At 34.9% G+C, this 21,533-nt stretch overlaps 1 protein-coding gene and 1 long non-coding RNA gene across 10 annotated transcripts in view; one reads left to right on the top strand and one right to left on the bottom strand.

Annotated features, from left to right (window-relative positions):
• Nucleotides 1–237: 237 nt before the first annotated feature.
• Nucleotides 238–3,169, bottom strand: LOC147398388 (uncharacterized). The gene is made up of 2 exons (XR_015180162.1): nucleotides 2,590–3,169; nucleotides 238–1,083 (listed from the first exon to the last, which is right to left on the bottom strand). It is a non-coding gene; the product is annotated as an uncharacterized LOC147398388 (long non-coding RNA).
• A 2,700-nt stretch (nucleotides 3,170–5,869) lies between these two features.
• The window catches only part of LOC147398387 (uncharacterized), a 31,561-nt gene continuing 15,897 nt past the window's right edge, over nucleotides 5,870–21,533 (top strand). Inside the window, exons 1-8 of one of the 9 annotated variants that reach the window (XM_086447578.1) lie at nucleotides 5,871–6,882; nucleotides 15,433–15,623; nucleotides 15,755–15,851; nucleotides 16,267–16,340; nucleotides 17,423–17,761; nucleotides 19,678–19,960; nucleotides 20,064–20,163; nucleotides 20,928–21,481. In XM_086447578.1, the coding sequence (XP_086303704.1) occupies nucleotides 5,953–6,882; nucleotides 15,433–15,623; nucleotides 15,755–15,764 (1,131 nt within the window). In that variant the 5' untranslated portion in view covers nucleotides 5,871–5,952 and the 3' untranslated portion in view covers nucleotides 15,765–15,851; nucleotides 16,267–16,340; nucleotides 17,423–17,761; ... (1 more) ...; nucleotides 20,064–20,163; nucleotides 20,928–21,481. Of the gene's footprint in view, nucleotides 7,247–8,747; nucleotides 9,684–15,432; nucleotides 15,624–15,754; nucleotides 15,852–16,266; nucleotides 16,341–17,422; nucleotides 17,762–19,677; nucleotides 19,961–20,063; nucleotides 20,164–20,927; nucleotides 21,482–21,533 lie in introns of those variants that run through there. The other 8 variants (XM_086447575.1, XM_086447577.1, XM_086447576.1 and 5 more) reach the window with 8 other exon arrangements.

The following is a 21,533-nucleotide window of genomic DNA, read 5'->3' as shown; positions in this document are numbered from 1 at the left end:
GAAACTAATAAATTCATAAGAAAAATAATCATATATGAGAAGTAAAATTATAGACATACCAACTCAATAGATGAAAGACTTTTATAAAAAAACAACAACATATACTATTATATCAGTCGAAAAAAAGAGTTGTGATATATTACGAATATGGCAAATTGGGACATAAAAGAGAGTAATGTTCGAGTCGACGTGAATCGATTAAGGATGCGTGGCTAAAAAAGATGCTAGACAAACCAATTCAAGGAACAATAAGACCACCAGATTTTAATAAAGTTGATAATGTACTCGTGCCATCCCAAACAGATAAGACTAACGATCGGAAGTGAGAAATTGTACAAGACTTACCACAATTGTAAGGTGCACCACTAAATCTAATAAATGAAGGAACGCTGGATTTCTTCGTAAAAGATAAATACTATTCCACCTGAGGGACCACTACCACAAGTCGTGCCTTTGAAGAATGAAAGAATTTCCTAGCCCAAAGGACAGGTAAATCCATGGATGTTGTTGTAGAATTTTCAACGATTACGTCCACCGAGATTTAGGGATTTTTCCAATCCGATTGAGGTCAATGAGTCGGTTTTGAAGACTTAAAAGATTTTGAGTGCCATGTGGTGCCTGAGAGATCAGTGGGTGGCGGTGACTACATGTGTGGCGCCCTGCCGAACACTAACACAAATCCCCATGTCAGATCTCGAGGTACTAGGTGGCACCTCGAAATTTCGGCATGGTCTCCTCTGTTTTTGTTAGCAATCCAAGGCGTTTAATCAGCACCTGATAAACGGCATACAATCCTGCATACAGATATAAAATATAATACTAGCGGAAGCCTATATAAGTCTAATAACGTACGAAATATCAGAGTGCGGAAGAATAACCAGGATACAGGATTATACAAAATTTCTCACTCTAACAGAAATCCTAATACTCAGAACAACATGTATAATACTCTCGGATAAATCGACACCACTAGGGGTAATAACCCCAATACTCACCAAGTGACGAACTCTGGCTGTCTATCTGACCCACCAGATGATTCTCACTCGTGCTCTATATCTGTCTCGCCAAACTTCGGATTTGAAACTAAAAAAATGGAGAAAGAATGGGTGAGTAACAATGGTTACCCAGTAGGGAAACAAACAATTTCTGCCAATAACCCCTCCTAACATGAACGAATAAGCATACTGAATCATTTTAAAATAGACAAAATTTTACAGAAGAAAACTACGATTAACTGGTACATATAGCTAGGGATGAGCAACTAAACATTTTAAAACTCACATTACATCGATTAGCAGTACTCACTATAACATTCTCTTTTTATACAAATCTAATTGATCAAATGGAAACAATAAACATGCATTTCATCTTATATATCAAAATAAGCAACAGATACATAATACACAATGGTGGAGTATTGGAATTAGAGAGTTGGGATTCACGACTGGATCGCTCCCAGTCGGGACATGATGTTACAATTCTTCTCGGGCTTTTAGTTCCTGATTTTGTGGCTGGTCGCTGTTTACCACGCTTGGTTGACCATTTATCCGGCTCAGGCTGGCCGTTTGACGTGACCGTAAGCAATGGGTCTCTTTTCGATGTGTCAGAACGTTCGACTACTATAGATTGTTAGTGATCACTGACTAATCATTTTCGTCTATGCCTATCAGGCGTACATGTGATTCCCAAATATACAAACCATTCGTATACGACCACCTTTACATTACAAGTTCACTAGTAAAGATAGAGAGGAATAAACCCGGATTCCAGTTGTGACTCCACTCTCATACGCGTCCCATACCACGTATGAGTTTGGTGGTCCCTACCGTACATCCCAGGATAGTACACCACTCCGGATGATATGATGCACTATCCCTTCAGGCATTCACAAACTCTTTAACAGCTCACAAAATAGCTACTTATATATATTATTTTCATTTGAAAACAAAAGAGAAATTAACAATACAAGGTTGAGAATAGATATCCAGTTTCCTACCATGCAAGTGTGGCCACCCGGCCTAAAATAAATAACATAACAGAGCGCCTCGCGCTAACAGAAAGTAAATAAACATGCAACCAGTAACATTATCCCTGAATATCCGTTCACCAACCTGCATACAACACAACAACGTAAAATGCAGACATCACCCCTCAGGTGTGACTCTGACATTTTACCATTTCATACCATTTTTCCCTTTTTTTCGACTTTTACAGTTTTCAATCTCTTCATAAAATATCCATTTTCTGATATTCATCAACTCAATATGAGTTCATTGAATATTAAATCACATTTTTCAACTATACAATTTATTTCTATCAATAATATTGAAAAAAAATACAAATTTCATATCAAAACGGGGTCCGAGCAGTGTACAAGACCCAATTTATGGCAATAACCCGTTAAAATATTCTACCCACGTATAATTTGTTAAAAATACAATTAAACATATCAAACATGCAATTTCTGGCGTGAATTTTAAAATAAACAAAGAATTCTATATTTCGAAAATACATCCAAATTTTTCCAATAAAATTCTAAATGCAATTTTTACAATCTATGATTATTAATAGAAATTCAGAGTTCCTTACAATCACTAGGCGACGGAATTGAAGCACGTGCGCGGAAATCGAGACGATTGGCACGAAAATCGAGGCGGACCGAACTTCGAAGTGGCTGATTTTTGAAACTGGCTTGGTGATTTCGAAGATCTCGATGTACTCGTCTCTTCTCCCTTCTACGGCGAAAGACGGTTTGACCCCGAAATCAATGAAAACCGAGGTCGAAGTTACGAAAATCTCCGTATAAAAATACGGCTGATTTTTGACTATACGGGGTGAAAAAGACGAGAAAACGGAAGGAACTTGATTGGGTTATGTAGAGAATGAGGCTGCGGACGTTTCTCCCTTCTGCGTCGGAAAGCGATTTGACCCCGAAACGGACGAAATCCGAGGTCAAAGTTTCGAAATTTCCGTATCCAAATACGGTTGATTTTTGACGATATCGCGTGAAATAGAAAGTGAAATGAAGATAGGTTGGGTGGGTTTTGTAGAGAACGAAGCTGCGGACCTTTTTCTCTTCTGCGGCGATCGTCGAAAGTGGACCGTTTGCAAGAGATCTGAAGTGGAAAAATCGGAGAAAAACAAATTTATTTTTTTTTTCGTTTTTTTTTTTTTTCGCACTGTTTGGACGAGTGGGGAAGATGAGAGAAAAAAAAATTTTAAAAATATTATTTAAATAAAATGTGGGACGAATTCGGTATTTTGTCAATTGTTTCGATCGATGATAATTTGATCATCCGGATTCCAAAACTGACAAATGAATACTCTATTTCATCTAATTTTTCATTCCGGATCTAATGGTATAGTCAATTTCTACAAATTATGTCTCCATCAAAAATTTATATTTTTGGCCTGACGTGACCCATAAACTTGATGTCATTTTCGTTTTTGGCGATAATTCAACTTCCTGATCTCCAAAAATGACAAATAAATAGTCTATGTTGAATAATTTTTCGTTATGAAACCAATGGTATGATCGAATTTTAAAAATTATTACTCCAATAAAAAGTTACTGTTTTAGCCTAGTCCGACCCGGTAATCGAGGATTTTGCAACTTTTATATTTGGACTCGCATTTGAGCGTGCTTATAGGCTAAACTATGTTTTTCGATCATTTTGAATATAATGGTGAGGTCAGATTCTATTAAAAATGATCAAAATAAGGTCCCACTTTCAAGATTTTCTTAAAATTCCACTATTTATTTTTCCTCGAGATACGAATTAAAAATTCGGGGTTTTACAACATGCCAGTTGGATAGGGATGCCAATCATTAGTAATGTTTTAAAAGGAATGTATTAGGAAAGAAATTATTTGAGTGGGTAAACTTCGAGATGATGTTTGTTGATAGATTTATATCCAAGACTGTTCGAGAAATCAAATACTAGGAGTTTTTGAGATTAGTGCAGGGTAATCTATCACTTATAGACTATGATATGATGTTCACTAGGTTGTTACGATATGCGCCCGAGCTTATCCTCATAGATCTATAGAAGACCGTAGATTCTTTAGAGGGCTATAACCCTACCTAAAAATATTCATCATAAAATGTAGATATTAATAAATAAGATCATAGCATGCATATTAGATATTAGAAAATATCAATCAAAACGATTATCAAAGATCAATCGAGATAATGAAACTGGATGAGATCAGTCAATACAGATAACATGGAAACAACATGAAGCACATGATCAATCAACAAGATAGGAACCAAACATGATCAAAATTAATCAATGGTAAGAAAACAAACATAAACCCTGATCTAGCATGCCACCTCTCAAAAGTTAACCTAAAAGTCAATAAATCGGGTCAAGCTTGACCCTAAATCCCTAATGAAGTCGCTACTGAAAATACCCTTTGATCTGCAGGTGCAGATCCGATATCGGGAGTTGCCACCTAATTTAGGTCTAGGAACCAATGTTCGACTTCGAATGGAATTCGAGTCGATCTACAATAGAAATAATGGGTAAGGGTCAGGTTACGAAATCCGAAAGGTGTTAGGCACCAATTCCACTCGACTCAAAAGTCGGTCTCTACTACGATCCATCAACTAATTATGGTTAATTCGATTTAAGTTTAATCAAGATGCTGGCTAGGACCATGCTATTATCATTTTATATTGGAATTGACTAACCAAATCAAGTTTCATTCCATGTGAATATGAAACAACTAATTATCACATCCATCTATCAATTATGATTCCCAAAACATTTCCAAATTAAAATCCAAATATTCTCTTTTGCATGATTTACAACCCATTGAATCACACATCACTAAGTGATGACAAAAAACAAGATATATGATTGCAAAATTCCATTGAGAGTAATAGGTTAAATCAAAATTTTGAATTTTATTTGAAGAGAGTAATAAAAAAGAGAGATTTACTCAATTGACCTAGCCATTGCATTTTTATTACTAAAAGTTCCTTGAAGTTCTGACAATTCCTAGAGAACCTTACTTTATCAAGTTTGTCACCTAGCAATCCATGGAGTGGCGATCCACTCCGTAAGATTCAAATTGATGTGATTAATTTGTTACTTTACATACCTTGGAGTGGATCCTAACAAGATCAATTTGTAACATCCAAAAACATGATCTGATGCCATAGGGGTATAAAAGACAAAATTCTAAGCACTTTGGAAAACAATTCGAAAAAAGTAGAAGTTAATTTTCTCTATTAAATTTTAGTTTTAATTTTGGAGTTCAATAGCCATCCATTTTCAACGCCTTCGATCAAGCTCAAAAAATATTATTTTTGAATTATTCTTTTTTTCAAATCTTAATTTTCCATAAAATTTATGTTGGATTACCAATTTGATAATCCACGTGGGCTCAATGACTTATTAAGATTATAAATCTTACTAAGCTAGTCATGCTAGCGTGATACATTAAGTAAGGTTTCTTGGTACGGAATTGTTCTAAGTAAAAGTTGGTGCGGCAATAGAACCTCTGGTTAGAGCTTGTGAGATACGTCATGGATAAGAAGGCAAAAGTGAAACCGATAGCTATCTTCAAATTTAGAAAAAAGTTTTGGAGCGGACACCGCTTCAAAATTTTGAAGACCCTCTCGAATGGATTCCACGCGTAAAATTTGGTGGAAATATACGGTGTGAAGTACATGAAAATGCCACGCGTCTTATAATAAAGAGAGGTACTTCAAAATTTAAAGCGGACTGGTCGCTTCAAAGTCGGACTCGTAATGACGAGGATCCAAGGATGTGTAGCAAAATGTTCCTCGAAAAACACAGATCTTAGATATCAATCTCCTACTTCGAATAGAACGTCAAAATGTCGTTTAGTGTTCTCCATCTTTAAGTCTTTAACACGGCCAAGTAAGAATTTACTTAGAAGTTGCAGAGAAAATTCTGGGTTTTAAGAGAGAGAGAGAGAGAAATGGAGAGTGACAAAGACGGAGGTCTCAAATCAGTTAAAAAGGCTCAGTGGTTGATAAAGAAAAAATTCTACACACAAGCAAAATATTTTGTGGAAAAAGCGTTGGAGTTTTTCCCAGATTTAGATAATGGTTTTGAAATGTTAGTTGTCTGTGAAACTCTTTATTACGGAAACATGAACTTCTCTAAATGTGGAATAGATTGGTATTCTGTTCTACACCTCTCACCTTTATCCAACGATGCAGAAGTGAAGACCCAATGCCAATTTCTCATTGAATCCGTAACCCTTCTCGAGAAAATGAGATTCCCTGGTGCCTTTCTTGCTCTTGTTCGACTCAACCAAGCAAAATCTGTGCTCTGTGATCAATCTAAGCGTCTCAAATTCGACTCTAAAAGAAAGGAATTTGGGTTCTACGATGGGCCGATTTCTAGTAAACCCATACCTTCTAAAGAGGGTTATTTGGATTGGAAACCTCCCATCTCTGTTCTTGATGTTACAATGTATCTTCAATCACGAAAGAAACCCAGAACAAATTCTGTGGTTTCTTGTTCTTGTGGTGATGATGTTGAGGTAGAACCATCTGCGTCTTCTCCAGAGTTGAAGAACCAAGTGTTTGATAACATGCCTCAAAACCCACATTATCTCCCGCTTCAGAAGTACACTAGTAAAGTGCGTGAAGGAATGATGTTAGGGTTGGATTTGGCTTTCGTTAAATTATCTGAGGAGATTCGGAATTTTGTAGATCCTAAGAGCTTCTTGTTGGGATTACAAGGTTTCACGGATCAATTAGAGCAATTGGAAGAAATGGGTTACAATGTAGAGAAGCTGAGGGAACGGTTGGATACCCTTCAAAGAATAGCAGAACGTGATCGATCGTCTCGAGTTGAAATAGAGAAGTTTGAGGCTGAAGTTAAAGATAAAGAGGCTATGGTAACCAATCTCCGAGCTCACATTTTAGAATTGGAAGCTGAAATTGCGAAATCTAAGGTTCTGATATCGGATCGTAAGCGTAAAATTGAAGTTCTAAAGGAAGATTCAACTGAGGCTGTAAAAGAATTTGAATCTATGGCAAAGACTATGTGGAAGTGAAACTTAAATGCTTTGTTTTTGTTAGGATAGCCTAATTTATAGTTCTTTCTTCCTTAGAAAAAAAATACAAAAACAGAGTATTTAAATTTCATTTTCACATAATCTTTGTGGTAGATGCAAACTCTTTTGGAGCCTGGTTTGAATCTTCCTTTAAAACTTTAATTTTAGGATTGGATATCAGAACCTTAGATTCCTTCAATTGCAGGTTAGTCTTAGATTAAGCTTATTTTTATGTTATACAGCTAGTGTTGTCTTTTGTGCTTTTTTGATTTGTTCAGGACAAATGTTGTGTTTTACATTAGTAGTATAAAATATATATTAGTTGTATTATAGAAAAATCAGGTTTCTTCCAATGTCATTAGAAAAATTTATATTTAAATAAGACTATTAATGTGAATATTATGGTAGGTCTTGGTTATCAAAACCCGCCTTCACCTACTAATTATCGCTTTGCTTACTGAAAAAAGACTAATAGTTTTATAGTGTGCTCTTTAAGAGCAGCTCTAACTCAGGTCTTTAAATTTTTTTGTTTCAAATTGGCATCTCCTCTAAATTTAGAGAAGATGCTCTCCTTCGAACTAATTGGTATTAAAAAAATATAAATAGTACATGAGCAACAATTTAGAGACAAGCTCTAAAATTTTCCAGCATCCCTAAAGTTAGAGTTCATCACTTTTTAGAGGGGCTGCCGGAGATTTAGAGATCAGTTGGACTTAGATTTGGATGTCTCTATCTCTAAATGTAGATATTTAGAGACTGGTTGATGTTGCTCTAATGGAGAACAAGATTCAATCTCGAACTACTTATGGATGGAAGCACATTTAAAAAAAAAAAACAAAAATAGAAGAGATGTAAAAAAGAAACAGTGGATATATATTCAAGACTAGGGAAGCCCTTTTGCATTTTCTAAATCAAAACAAAATTGATTATTTTAAGAGGTGAAAAGAGAGAGATTGCATAGATATTCAATATTAGGAAGCCCATATGTTTAAAGAAACAAGCATAATCTTCTTCTATTCAACCACCTGTTAACTTCCATGCCTTTATTTTCTATCTAATAATTTAACCTTCTAATTCATGGGTCACCAGAACTGCTTCTATCATCCATAACATTGTAAATATCATATATTCCATCTTTAGTTTTGGCAAGCAATATGAGAATTTTGTACTCTCATCCACACAATTCTTTAAAATCTTTGTCTTAGAGGTAGGACTTCATGTACCACCTCTACTGACCATAGTTTTTGACTTTGTGTACCAAATAAAGCGTTGGTTGTCTGTTGGTCTTCTTTCTCACTAACGATTTTGATCTCTCTCTATATTGAATACAATGTGTTCCTTACAATCTAATGCAAGGATCACCCTTGTTGTGACGACTCTTTATTAGGAAGAACTAGAAGTGTATTTTACTAGTCTTGAACCTGCCATAATACCAATTATTGAAACAACTCTGATAACTCTTGTTGAGCAGAGTGACGAAAATTCAATGCTATTCCTAGTGTAGTTGAATTCCAATAGAACATCTGGCAACACTTCTGCTCTATATGTTTCATGAGGCAATTGCTAGTTAAAAATTTATCCTCATGAATCAAGCAAACTGGAGCATTACAACATAAAAGGGACTGGGATAGTTGTAAACTTTGTTAACTAACCTAAGTTACTTCAACGTATTAAACCGACTTATTCTAGCTCTATGTTGATCTCAGTTGATTGAGGACCTCGATTGGGAAGTCCATGTGTTCCAAATGAAGACCTCGGTTTAGGCTCTATGATGCTCTGCCAAACTCTTTAACTATTTTTGGGTTGATTGCAAATGTGTTTGGGGTGGTATGGAATTTACAATGAAGTTTGTCAGTCTTTCCAAGAGATTAGCTAAATATTCCAAGGGAATGCTTTCTAAATCTTAATCTCACTTTTTTAGGATGGCTGCATGCCCATTTGTAACTATTAAAATTAAAATATCCCATAATTTTGTATATATGAGTAGATGGTGTCCCAATATTTGAATCGTTCTTTTTAGTATGAATTGTTAGCATACCTGTGTTTCGACCTGGACATTGGTTTATGGGCCTATGCTTACATATATGTTGTTAGTTTGTTAGGCTAGTTTGTTTTGTTGTTAGAACAGTTTCTGTTATTTGTTTCTCTAGAACATTCTAGCTTCTTATATAAAAAAAAGGTCATCTTCTCTCTCTCTCAGTTATTTAGGAGAGAACCATCTTCTCTTTATTATTTTTGTTTTTCATCATGGCATCAGATGTCAATGACACAGTCCTTTGGCTCACCTCCATTAATGGAAGATGAGCTCTCTTCGATCCAAATTTAGCCCACCTTTCCTTTCTTTCTCAGCCTACTTCTGTCATTAATGGTATCTTCTCAAGTCCAGCAGTTCATATCCAACCTACCCTCCTTCCTTACTGTTAAACCGGATGGAAGCAACTATCTCTCTTGGAGAACCCAGTTTCTCATCGCTTTTCATGCCCATCACCACACTGGATAGATCGACTACACAATCGACGGAGGAGTTCATCACAGTTAACAAGGGTAAGACAGAGCTAAATCCATTATTTCTACCTGGTTGCTTGATGATCAGCTCCTGCTTAGTGGTATTGTGGCCACTATGCATGAACCCTTCTTTCTTTCATTCTTAATGTCGATTTTTCACGAGATGCCTGGATTGCTCTAGAATTTAGATTCATGACCATCTCTATGGTCAATATTCTGCAAATAAAGAATGATTTGCAAAACCTGGACAAAGGTTCCATGTCCATGAAGGATTATTTGGCTGCTATTAAGCTAATCACTGACAAACTTACTGCAGTGGGTTCCCCTCTTCATAATGAGGACATTGTCCTCCACTCTCTAAATGGCCTTTCTTCTTATTACAGTTTCTTTGAAACAACCATCCGTACCAGGCCTTCTCTTATTACTATAGATGAACTTCACCATCTCTTAGATATGGAATAAAAGGCCATGCAATTAGAGAAACAAAAGCAATCAGCAGCTCTACCACAGCATCTTGAACCTGTTAATACTGTTTTTTCTGCATCTCATGTCCCATCTTTCGGCGATCAATCTAGTAACAGAGGTGGTCGTTCCTGGTCTGGTTCTTTTGGTGGTAACAATGGTTTATCTTGTTGTAGTGGGAATGGTCGTCCCAGGATTTGGTGTCAAGTATTCGGCAAAGCTAATCATATTGCAGCCGAATGTTGGCATTGTCTCAACCTCGACTTTATGAGGTCTGCGCCTTCATCACGTTCTCAGAAACAAGCCTGTGTTGCTACAAACAATGCATTGACTGGTTCCTTGTGGTATGCAGACTTGAGAGCAAGCCATCACATCACCATGACCTCTCTAAATTCACTTCATACCATGGTTCAGATACCATCTCTGTTAGTAATAGCAATTCTATCCCTTTTCACAACACTGGTAAAGGTGTCCTTGTTATCCCATCCTCTTCTTTCAATTTGACCAATATTGTGCATAATCCTTTAATTTCCAAAAATCTCATTTCCACACATCACTTTGCAATAGATAATAACTGTATTTCCTTATATTTCAGCTTGCCAAACACTCCTGTCATCTGGTCTCATAACATATCTCTGTTAGTTAATGTATTGATGATCTTTGGATAACTATTTGAACATAAACGACTCTAATTAGAGATGTCTGTTGAATTTGTGCGTTCCAACTCCTTGAGAGGTTGGAGAGAGGAAAGATTTTCGTTTTGTGCAACATCTTTCCAAGACACTATAGAGAATTGGCAGATAAGTACATCAAGAAGATTGGAAGTCATAAATTATTTTGTTGAAAGCACAAAGAAATTTACGTGATAAAAGCTGAGCTTTGATCCAGCCACGAAACTCAAACTATGATATCAAGATTTTGGCTTTTGTTAATGTTTGCCCTAAAGGCACATGTTAACATGCATTTAAAACACCTTGCAAATAAGCATTTGAGTTTAATTTGTGCCTTCTAATACTAATACGTATACTCATACAAATTACAATCACTTTTCATCTCTACATTTAGGGCTTAAAATAGGTCGAATTTTATCTGAAATCCGAGTGATTTGAATTCAATTTTAGCAGGTTTGGTTCTTTCAAGTATATCCAAATTAAAATATGGGACAAATATGAGTTGATGTCCCTTGACCCAAGTCGGATATGGGTCGGATACGAATCCATCCCTATATCTGCCTATATCCAAATGATATATTATTTTGTATATTAAATTTATCAGGCTATCTTTTATCAATCAACCAGTGTTGGGCGTAGTGATCAAGGCCTATCTTTGAAAAGGAAGATGCCTTGATTTCAAGTCACCTTTTAGCCACACCTTTAGCAAAATTTTTTTTTTTTTTTGAATTTATCCGATTTGAATCAATTAATTCGGTCGAATCTGATTTGGATATGGGTTTAATGAAAGCAAAAAAGGTTCGGATATGGTTTAAGCTTGTAGGATATGAGTTAGATCCGGATCCGGATTTGGACTCGGATAAAAAATCTGGATATGGATATGTGCATATCTGACCCGAATCCAACCCGTTTTAAGCCCTACGGACATTCATCTTTCCTTTCTGTGAATGGGTTTTGATAACACGTGCCTTAAGGGCACACGTTAAAGTGCATTAAATGTACATTGGGAATTGATTTTTGCATCAAAACAAATTTTTTTCCAAAACTACCCTCAAATGCTTATTTCCAAGGTTGTATTTAATGCACTTTTAATGTTATCCTAAAGGACGCACATTAACAAAACCCTATGTAAATTTATCAAAAAATTAATCAAACTTTAGCGTTGATTCTCTTGAAGCTTTGATGGACTAGACAAGTAGGGTTAAATAAATGAATAACAACCTTAAATCTTGACTAAATAACCAAATAGTTATTTTAGAAGAATAATGCAAAGTACAACGTTGTCATTGGACATTGAGTTGATGGGGAGGTGTGCTCAGAACCATAGATGCCTTTCCTCAAGATACGACCTATATGGTTCAAAGCTATGTTACCTGATTTGTGGGTTCGCTTAGCTCAAATTTGGGTTCATGGTTCATGGTTCGCCCCTTGAAGAATGAACCCAGTTGGTAGGGGTAGATAGAGATTGGAACATGTGAAGGTTGAAGTAATAAGTATGGTAAAAAAGAGATTGAAGATGATAGATTTTGGGAAGAAAAAAATCAAGCTTTTTTTATTTATATGTTGAACATGAGGGTATTTGGTCAAATCTTCAGTAGACTTCTATTACTAAAGACCAAGGTCTAAGGGGAATGTTATTAGTTTGAAAATTTAGGAGGATGTAACAAATATTATGAACATGTGGAATGGATTTTGAAAAATAAAATTAAAGTAAAATGGAGTTCTCTAAATGTGCTACATTTCACGAACCCACAACAAAATTGGTTTGCGGTTGGGGTCCTTTCTAACGAATTGGGTAACCCTAGTTTTGAGCACACCTCCATGTCAGCTCAGTGTCCAATGCATTATCTTGGGCAATCACACTAGCTTGTTCATTTTAGAAATCACTAATATTCTAATTTATTATACTTCTTAATGTAGAATATCTTGATTGATATTTCTACATATATTATTTCCATCAATACCTTCATTTTGAGATGAGATACATTGATAATGATACAATGTATCTCATGCATCATATTTTCTTATTAGTGAATGTCCGTGCCTACGGCCGGGTCAGTCACTCTTGCACATGTTCCTTAAACGTTGAATATTCCATATGTATTGAAAATTGAATATATTCTTTAAAATGCACCAGATCGCACATTCAGAGTTGCAAAAAAAGATATGGGAGGGCTTCTATTGGCTCAAATTAATCTCAACATTACATTACATTATGACAATCGATCAAACAATTTCAATAGTTGTTTACAGTTATGATTGGGCTCATAATAAAATCTTAAACCCAAAATAGAGAATTCTAGAAAAAAAAAAAAGAGCTTTTATTGGCACCCAAGCATAAACTTATTCTCTAACCTTTTTCTTAATATCTTTATTTTTTAGAGTAGCTATTGCCACACCAATTTATTCTCAAACCCTATTCATTTCTAGTCTTGATCGTTACAAGGGAAACAACCCTCTTGAGCAATGTCATTGATCTGAACATTCGAAGCATAGATCCCCTCAATCTTCCATTCCTCAGGATGTATTATCCCTAATGGGTCAGATATGATGAAACCTAGGAAAACTGAGATCACTGATAAGCTACGACAAGAAATATATAAACAAGGTTGTCTCACTACGTCATAAGGGGCAAATTGCAACCCTGATTTTGCAGAAAAAATCAGCTCAACTAAAGATGTGTTCTCTTTTCTATGTTTTGTATATTTCAGTAATAATTTACAAATTCATGTCTAAAAGTTCTTCAGTAACAATCTCATACCTTTGTTTTCTTTGTGTCACATTTTCTTAGACTCAGGTTGTGCAAGCGATTTTTGAAATTTGTAATGGGGTCATCTAGAACAAGATTTTCAAATTCTCTTTCGTTTTAGGACTTTCCTATGGTGGGGGTTTCTTGAGCTAGTCGTCTAGTTTTTATTTATAAATAAATAAATAAAAGTTGACTTTGTTGTTTTTAGTCGTTTTGTTCTGGATGCATGGATGCCTTGTGAAGAATCATAAAAATTGATCGATAAAAATAATGAAATTTGTCAATATATGAAAAAATTCTTTAATATAATCGATTTTGATTTTAGTAGTCTTGTTCTGGATACATGGATGCCGTGTAAATAATCATAAAAACCATCAATAGAAATAATGAAATTTGTTAATATGTGAAATAGAATCTTCGATATAATGTATTCGAGATAGCCAACCTTTTTCTCAAACATAGAATTGTTTCTTCTTGTTGAACTGTGCATTGGGGATTACATTGACTTGCCCTATCCTATTTCGAATAAGTTAGGACCACATTTTCTTATCCTTTCCTGCGGTGCAAGCAATCTTAGAAATTTTGAATGTGGCCAACTATTACAAGATTTTCAAATCTCTTCTTTTTCTAGGACTTTGATATGATGGGTGGATTCTAAGCTAGTCATATAGTTGTTATTTATTGGAAAAAAATAATTATCTTTGTTGTTTTTAGATGATGCTAAAATTCTAATCCGGGGAATCATTTTAACTCTACAAAGATGTGATATTGTGATTCTTAGAATCTCTAGAAACATAAAACAGCCCTCTTGGCTTGTACTTCCTTCAAACTCCCACTGCAACTTAGAGTTGATCCATTTTCTTTCTTTCGATCTATAACTAAGAACTACCTTCAAGTAAAATGGTGGAATTTTTCTTGACGGTGGTTTAAACTCTCTTGATTTTGAATGTTTCTGTTTCATTTAAAGGTTATTTGTTTTATTGGTCCATTGCTAACAATTCTATCAATGCGTCCCTCTATTCAGTTTAGAGATCCGTTTGTATATGTGAATGATCAATTAGTTTCAATTGGCTTTAATCCAACTTATTTGATCTCTAATAACTTGTCCGGCTACATTTAGCTTCAAATGCTCTTATATAGTCTTATAAGGTTTGAAAAACCTTAGTGCGTGTGTGCGCATGTGATGAGCGTGTAGGGAGGTGTGCAAATATTTGGATTTAAACCTCACGTGGGTGCGTGTGAAAAGCCTACTTTTGCTGAAACTTTGTTGGACTGAATTGAACTCAATGAGTTACAACTCGTGACTGTTCTAAGAGACTCAAGTAGAGTCAACTCATGATTGTTCTAAGAGACACAAATGGTGTCTCAACTCTATAGACATGTGTGTCTGTTCGAAAAGTCATTACCTAAACTCTATAGACATGTGTGTCTGTTCAAAAAGTCACAACCCAAGCTCACTTTTCAATAGTCTTGGTGCATGTCCAGGGAGATACTTCTAATTCTATAAAGGGAGCAGTTCGGCAGCCCTAAAGTTTGCCAAGTTTGGTGCCAAACATTTTTTGTAAATCACTTTTGATGAGGTTAGAAGCTTTGGAATATGCTGATTTTTTGTGAGGATGATCTCTACAGTGAAGAGATCATCCTCACAAAAAATCAGCTCATTTTGAAACTTCTAACCCTAGTGTACAAGTTGAAGAATCGTGGACCGTCCAATTTTTGTAAATCACTTTTGATGGGGTTAGAAGTTTTGGAATTGGCTAATTTTTGGTGAGGATGATCTCCTCTTCATAGAGATCATCCTCACAAAAAATCAGCTCATTCCAAAGCTTCTAACCCATATTTTGAAAAATGTTTGGCACCAAACTTGGCAAACTTTAGGGCTGCTGAACTGTGCCCTTTAATAAATTCTCATTTGTTCCCTCTTTTGCATTCATTCAATTTTTGAGTTATTACTTGCATAGTGCCCTTCTGTTTTCAAGAGATTTTTTCATGTGTCCTTGATAGTGCAATGCACAGTATAAGTTCAGTTGTACATGTACACTAGGAATGTTGCCTTGTACACATGTGAAGCGTTGTATCTTGGGAGATAGACGTCCAAAGATTGCTAGCGCATCACAGGGGAGAAATCTGTCTTTTAAGGCTATTGTGTCCAATACAAGCCTCGCTCATTTCAACATTAAGATAGTATTTTTACGGTATTTATAATTTATTTTGTTACTTTATTTCACATCATTTTTCTGATTATTTTCTCTAATCTTACATCATAGAAATAACAGTTTCTTCTCTAGAATCTTCTTAAACCTTTTTCTGTTTCTTTCCTTATCAGGGCAATTTAGTTATTGTGCTTCCGTGTAATCACAATGGTCCTTCCATGTAATCACACCATCTTTGGGGCTTCTAATCTTGAGAATTATAGCGAGGGAGTTGAGTTTCTAGCTTGTATTCTGTTGGCTTGGTCACCTCGACCACTTTTTCTTTAATGAAATTTTAGGAGAATTGCTACTGGCACCCCAACTTTTACTTTTTACACCCCAATTTCTCAAATTATTTATCACACTTATAGATCACATAACACATTCAATGAAGTTTGGAATTATCAGAAAAAAAAAAAAAAGTCACAAGACCAATGGCTATTTTTCCCTTGTCTTGAATGTTTGGTCGAGTTATTGATCTCTTAAACAATTGAAGCTAGTTCTAGGGTACATACACTTCAAAGACTAAACCAATTTACAAAGTAGACACCTCCAAAGCTTTTGAATCACTCATCTGCTTTTTATATTGCTTTGTTGATTGTTATTCTTTCTCATCTTACTCACATGCTCTTTTCAAACTATGTAGATTCAAGGAGCTGCCCAAGTGGTACATGCTGACATTGTTTTGGGTGGTCACTAGATGCTCCATGAGTGAATTAGGTAGATCCTAGAGGAGGCTCCAATCAATATAATTTCAGTTTTTTTTACAATTTCCTCTCTTCAAACATTTTCTCCTTAACAATCTCTTAATCAAACATTGTGAAATCTAAGCTCCCATTGATGAGCTTGATTTTTTTTTCTTTTTGTTTATTTACTCACTGCTATTCTCTTTGTTCAATGAAGAATTTATGTTTTAGGCCTTTCAGGGTTGCATAAAACATTTTTTAGGAGAAATATTCCAAATAATTATTATATTTAAAGACATTTTCTATTAATTGGTAGTAACCAAGATTATCCTAAAGAGGTCTTAGTCAAGAAGATCTTACTGTTGAGCTATAAAAAAAGTTATATTTCCTTAATTCAATAACATTCTACTATTTTGGCTACCATACTTTGCATTGTTCCACACTACAAGACATAATTCTTTTGCTTATTCAGGTAATTGGATAAGTCTCCTTTGTACTATTTCAGCATAACCACACGCCCTAGGGATTCTATACTAATATCAGGTTCATAGATGTTTTAGGAAATTATGCGGCTGGCAATTCTTAGGGTGTTCCTTCGGTTGAGAATGGAAGTTGGCAATGATATTCTAGGTAACTTGGTATCATGCCTAATACCCTGTAAAATTTTATTCTGAACCTTAGTTCTTACTTTTATTCAATGGGATGAGACTGCAAAAGTATTTTCAGAATCAACCCATACATTGAATTGAAGTTCTTGCCTAACATACTCTGTCCATTGTCCCATAATACAAATCCAAAATGATTTCTTTGCTTGACCAACTAATTAGATTTGAGCTGATTCTTTTGTTTCTTCAATACTCTTATAACTACAAGTGAATACTAGGAGGGTACTAAAATGATTTTAGCACATGCACTTTCTTTTGCATCCGTATATTGGAAGATGTCTTATGAATCATCTTTAAAAAATTCCTATGTTAATATTTGAAATATAAAAAACCAATGATATGTTAATTTTTTGGTGGACCACCCTTTCTATGTTCTCTCTTCTTACTTGTGGTTGAAGCCCTTGATTTTTGTCCTGGGAATCTATGATTAAACCACTCTTCGGTTTTGCAGGTGTGGAGTGATATAAAGATCAAAAGCATGATCCTTTCCCTCCAAATGCTCAATCTGCTGCTGCTGGAGTTACTAATTCTTCATCCAGACTCACCTATTCCTTTACAGCTTTGCCACCACAACCTTCTCTGATGAGACCCCCTACTTCAACTACTTAGACAAACAGAAGCGTGGATCAGCTTCCACTATATATTCTCAATTTGATTACAGGGTTCCTTCAGTTTCCATAGAGGACTTACACAATGCAAAGGAGGAGAGTGTGGTCAATGAATTGCTTAAGAAATTACTTGCTAGAGATTTGTTGCCGCTGAGGGATGATGACTACCACACACTATTTAGGTTTGCATTTCCTTTCAATATATTCTACAATTCCTTTTATATGAACTCGTTGCTTAATTTGATGGATTGCTTCGTTACTGTCTAAACTAAAAAAATCAAAGTCCGTGCATTGGATTCTATATCTGCAAACACAATCAGCGCCACTTTTCATTTACAGAAATTGTCTAATAACAATGTTGGGGCTAACTTATTACTTGACAAACATTGATTTATAAAAAAAATTTAGCCCAACTTGTTTTGCGTTGGTCATAAACATGAAAGGGCCTTTAAAAATGGAAAACAAATGTTGGCATTGAACTGAAAAGAAGACATCGTTAAGTTTGTGGCTTTTGTAAACTTGTGGAATTCACAACCTATAAATCTCTGAAAGAGTCGGCAAGATTTCTAAATCTAGAGTCGTCACATTTGGCATATGAGCTTGGAGTAGTTGTTTTATTGTGATCCATCTAGGTAATTTTCTTATGCTAAAGTAATACCTAGGAATTTGATGCAAGATGAAGTAATAAAACACCAAAAATACTCTACTAACCACCAAACTAATTAGACTAGACACTAATGAAAACAAGAGTATCCATCCAAAGTGCTTATGGCAACACTATTGGTTTCTCCAGTGTTAGAGTTGCATTATGAAAAAATCAGGAAATCTCATAATTAGGGCCTGTTTGGATACCAGGAGCAGAACTACTGTTCCAAAGAACAGGAGCAGAACTACTTTGTGGAGGAGCTGGAAAAGTAATTCTGTGCAGAAAGGGCGTTTGGCAATCGACTCTGTGAAGTACTGGCAGAAGTACTTTTGTGCTGGAAGTCTGTTTGGGAACCATACTGACTTCTCATGACTTCTAGAAAAAAGATCAGAATACCCTTATATTATACCAGTTACTATTTTTTGTCTTTTAGTGTCATAATATGCATTCAACCTATATTGTTTTTGACATTTTAACTATAAATATTAATATAATATAATATTTTAAATATTAAATATTAATATAATGTGTTTAAATCCATTATACTTAAAATTTTTTTTAAAAATTGACAGACTGTTTTTGACATAATAGGACATAATATTAAAAAAAATTTGACAGACTGTCTTTTAGAGTCATAATATGCTTCAAACTATACTGTTTTTGACATTTTAACTATAAATATTAATATAATATAATATAATATAATATAATATAATATAATATAATATAATAAATATTAATATAATATAATAAATATAATATAATATAATATAATATTTTAAATATTAATATAATATAATGTGTTTAAATCCATTATACTCAAAATAAAAAAAAAACAAATTGACAGACTGTCTTTTAGTGTCATAATATGCCTTCAAACTATCTTGTTTTTGACATTTTAACTATAAATATTAATATAATATAATATAATATTTTAAATATTAAATATTAATATAATGTGTTTAAATCAATTATGCTCAAAATTTAAAAAAAAATTTAAATATTAATAAAGGTTTCTTTCGTTTGATTTAAGGCAAATAAATTAGGAATATTTTCATAGAAAATTAATAAAGTTAAGGGTATTTTGGTAAAACGAACCGTTAGATTTTGACTCCCCGCAAGATGAGTTTTGAGAAATAGGTTTTCTCGACTTCTTCACAAAGAGTAATTTCTTGCTCTTGCGCGGAGTAACTCTTCAAATGAGTTGTTCATCCAAACCCATTCAAACGACTTCTAACTCCCCGCAAGAGTCAGAAGTAGCCAAGGAGTCCTATCCAAACGCCTACTTAGAGGCTTTGCACTTTGGCTTTGTAGCTTTTCTTTCCCCCTTTTTATGTTTCCTGATGTTCCTTGGTACTGTAGAAGCAATGCTAGGGTACATCACTGGCACAACATTTTTTTTTGTTTTGTTTTGTGTTTTTTTTTTTTGTGCTAACCAAGTGTCTGGGCCAGCTTGCGCGCACCACGTCTAATCTCGGGGAGGACTACCACAACATCACACCGCCATGGTCACTGGCATGACATTTCATTTATTCTTGGTTACTAAAATATAATAAAACCTAGTTTGAAGTGTCCAGTTAACATAGATTCCTGAAGTGTCAAGTTGTTGATTTGCCAAACTTGGATTGATCATGGTTGGGGTACTCTATGACTCTATTAGAGACTTCTAAGTCTTGCCGACTCTGTCAGAACTGAAATGGTGACGCTAATTGGATTACAGAATTAATCTTTCCATGTAAGATATTACATTAATTCATTTATTCCCATTTTGGATTTGAGGTTACAAATTTGTTTCCTTTCATTTCTTCGTTTGCCTTTGATTCATTTTACTGGTACAGATTTTTGAAAGCTAGAGAATTCAACATTGATAAAACCATCCAAATATGGGAATACACGCTTTAGTGGAGAAAAGATTATGGAACAGATACCATACGTGAGGTGAGAGACATTATTATGTGCCACTTGATATTTGTAAAAGTTGATTTTTCACTTGAAATCTTGGAATTTCCTAGCAAATAGCATGCTCAATTGAGTACAAATTCTTCACCAAATTATGCTGGTCTCATTAGATTGAGAAATTGTTATATCAGTCTCTGTTACTCCATACACATAGATGATGGAACATTTCTTGGTGTCAAAGGGAATTGTTGCCTAGGATTTGTGATTTGAAAATCCTGCAATTTTATTTAAATGCCATATAAAAGAATTCACAATTCACCTTGTGTTAGTCAAGAGGTTCTTCATGACTATAATGAAGAGGATCTTATGTATTTTCTTGAATCATTTTTATTAGTCAAATAGAACAAATAATATCTTGGGATATTTTTTGATTTGGTGCTTGATGACAACGTTATTTAGTGTTGGACTCCTCATGATATAGTGCCTTCTTATCTCTTAATTTAATTTTCTTTCTTGCACATTACACGTTTTAAGATGCTCAAATGTGTCCCCCCTGTTAATACTTGTCACTAGAACATTGAAACTCTCCCAATATAAGAAAGTGGAGTCTAAGAAGGATCCTCTGTTCATGTTAAGGATCATGAAGATGGAAGAATCTGAGGGACATTTGGGTATATCTAAATTTTTATTTTATTTTTTCTCTGTTTATGGTTCTTCTATATATGTTATGGTATCTCCCAATTTGTAAAATGTTTTGAACAAGTGGCCTATACTGTTGTTGAAGTCTCTCATGTGTATCTCAGGTATGTGGCACCTGAATATGCAAATTCTGGACTGTTAAATAAGAAGAAACACAAGATTTATGCGGTTTGACAAAGCTACGTCCATGGATGAGAGATGCAATGTTTCAATACTATTGAGAACCCTCGTTGACATGGTAATAGGCTATGAAATAAAAAATTATGAGTTTCTCATAATCTGCATGCTCTCCTGACCACACCATGTAAGGTACATTTCTATTTAACTTCGAATGTGGAGACCGGTTCACTATGTAGCAAGCTGTAGCAACCGACTCTGCCCACCATTTTTTACCCAAACCAACATACGAGCGCATACACATTGCTCTCTCCCGCAATGTTCGGTTCAATCTCACTGCGACTCCATTCTGTTGTGTTTTATTGACTGCCTAGTGTCGAGCAATACCTTCCTGATCACAGAATTCCTTGAAAGCACCCTCTTTGTACTATTATCAGATCGTAATGTCTTCAATTTTCTATTCGTTCTGTTCTCAACCATTGCTTTCCACTTCTTGAATGCTTCGAATACCTCATTCTTATGTTTAAGGAAATAAATCCAAGCATACTTAGAATAATCATCCACGAACGAGACAAAATACCTAGAACCACCTT

This window comes from Akebia trifoliata, chromosome 7 (genome assembly GCF_017979445.1).
Source record: "Akebia trifoliata isolate Shusen 1 chromosome 7, ASM1797944v1, whole genome shotgun sequence".
NCBI lineage: Eukaryota > Viridiplantae > Streptophyta > Magnoliopsida > Ranunculales > Lardizabalaceae > Akebia > Akebia trifoliata.
The sequence above is the reverse complement of the archived record's forward strand: the minus strand, read 5'-3'. Positions and strand labels throughout refer to the sequence as shown.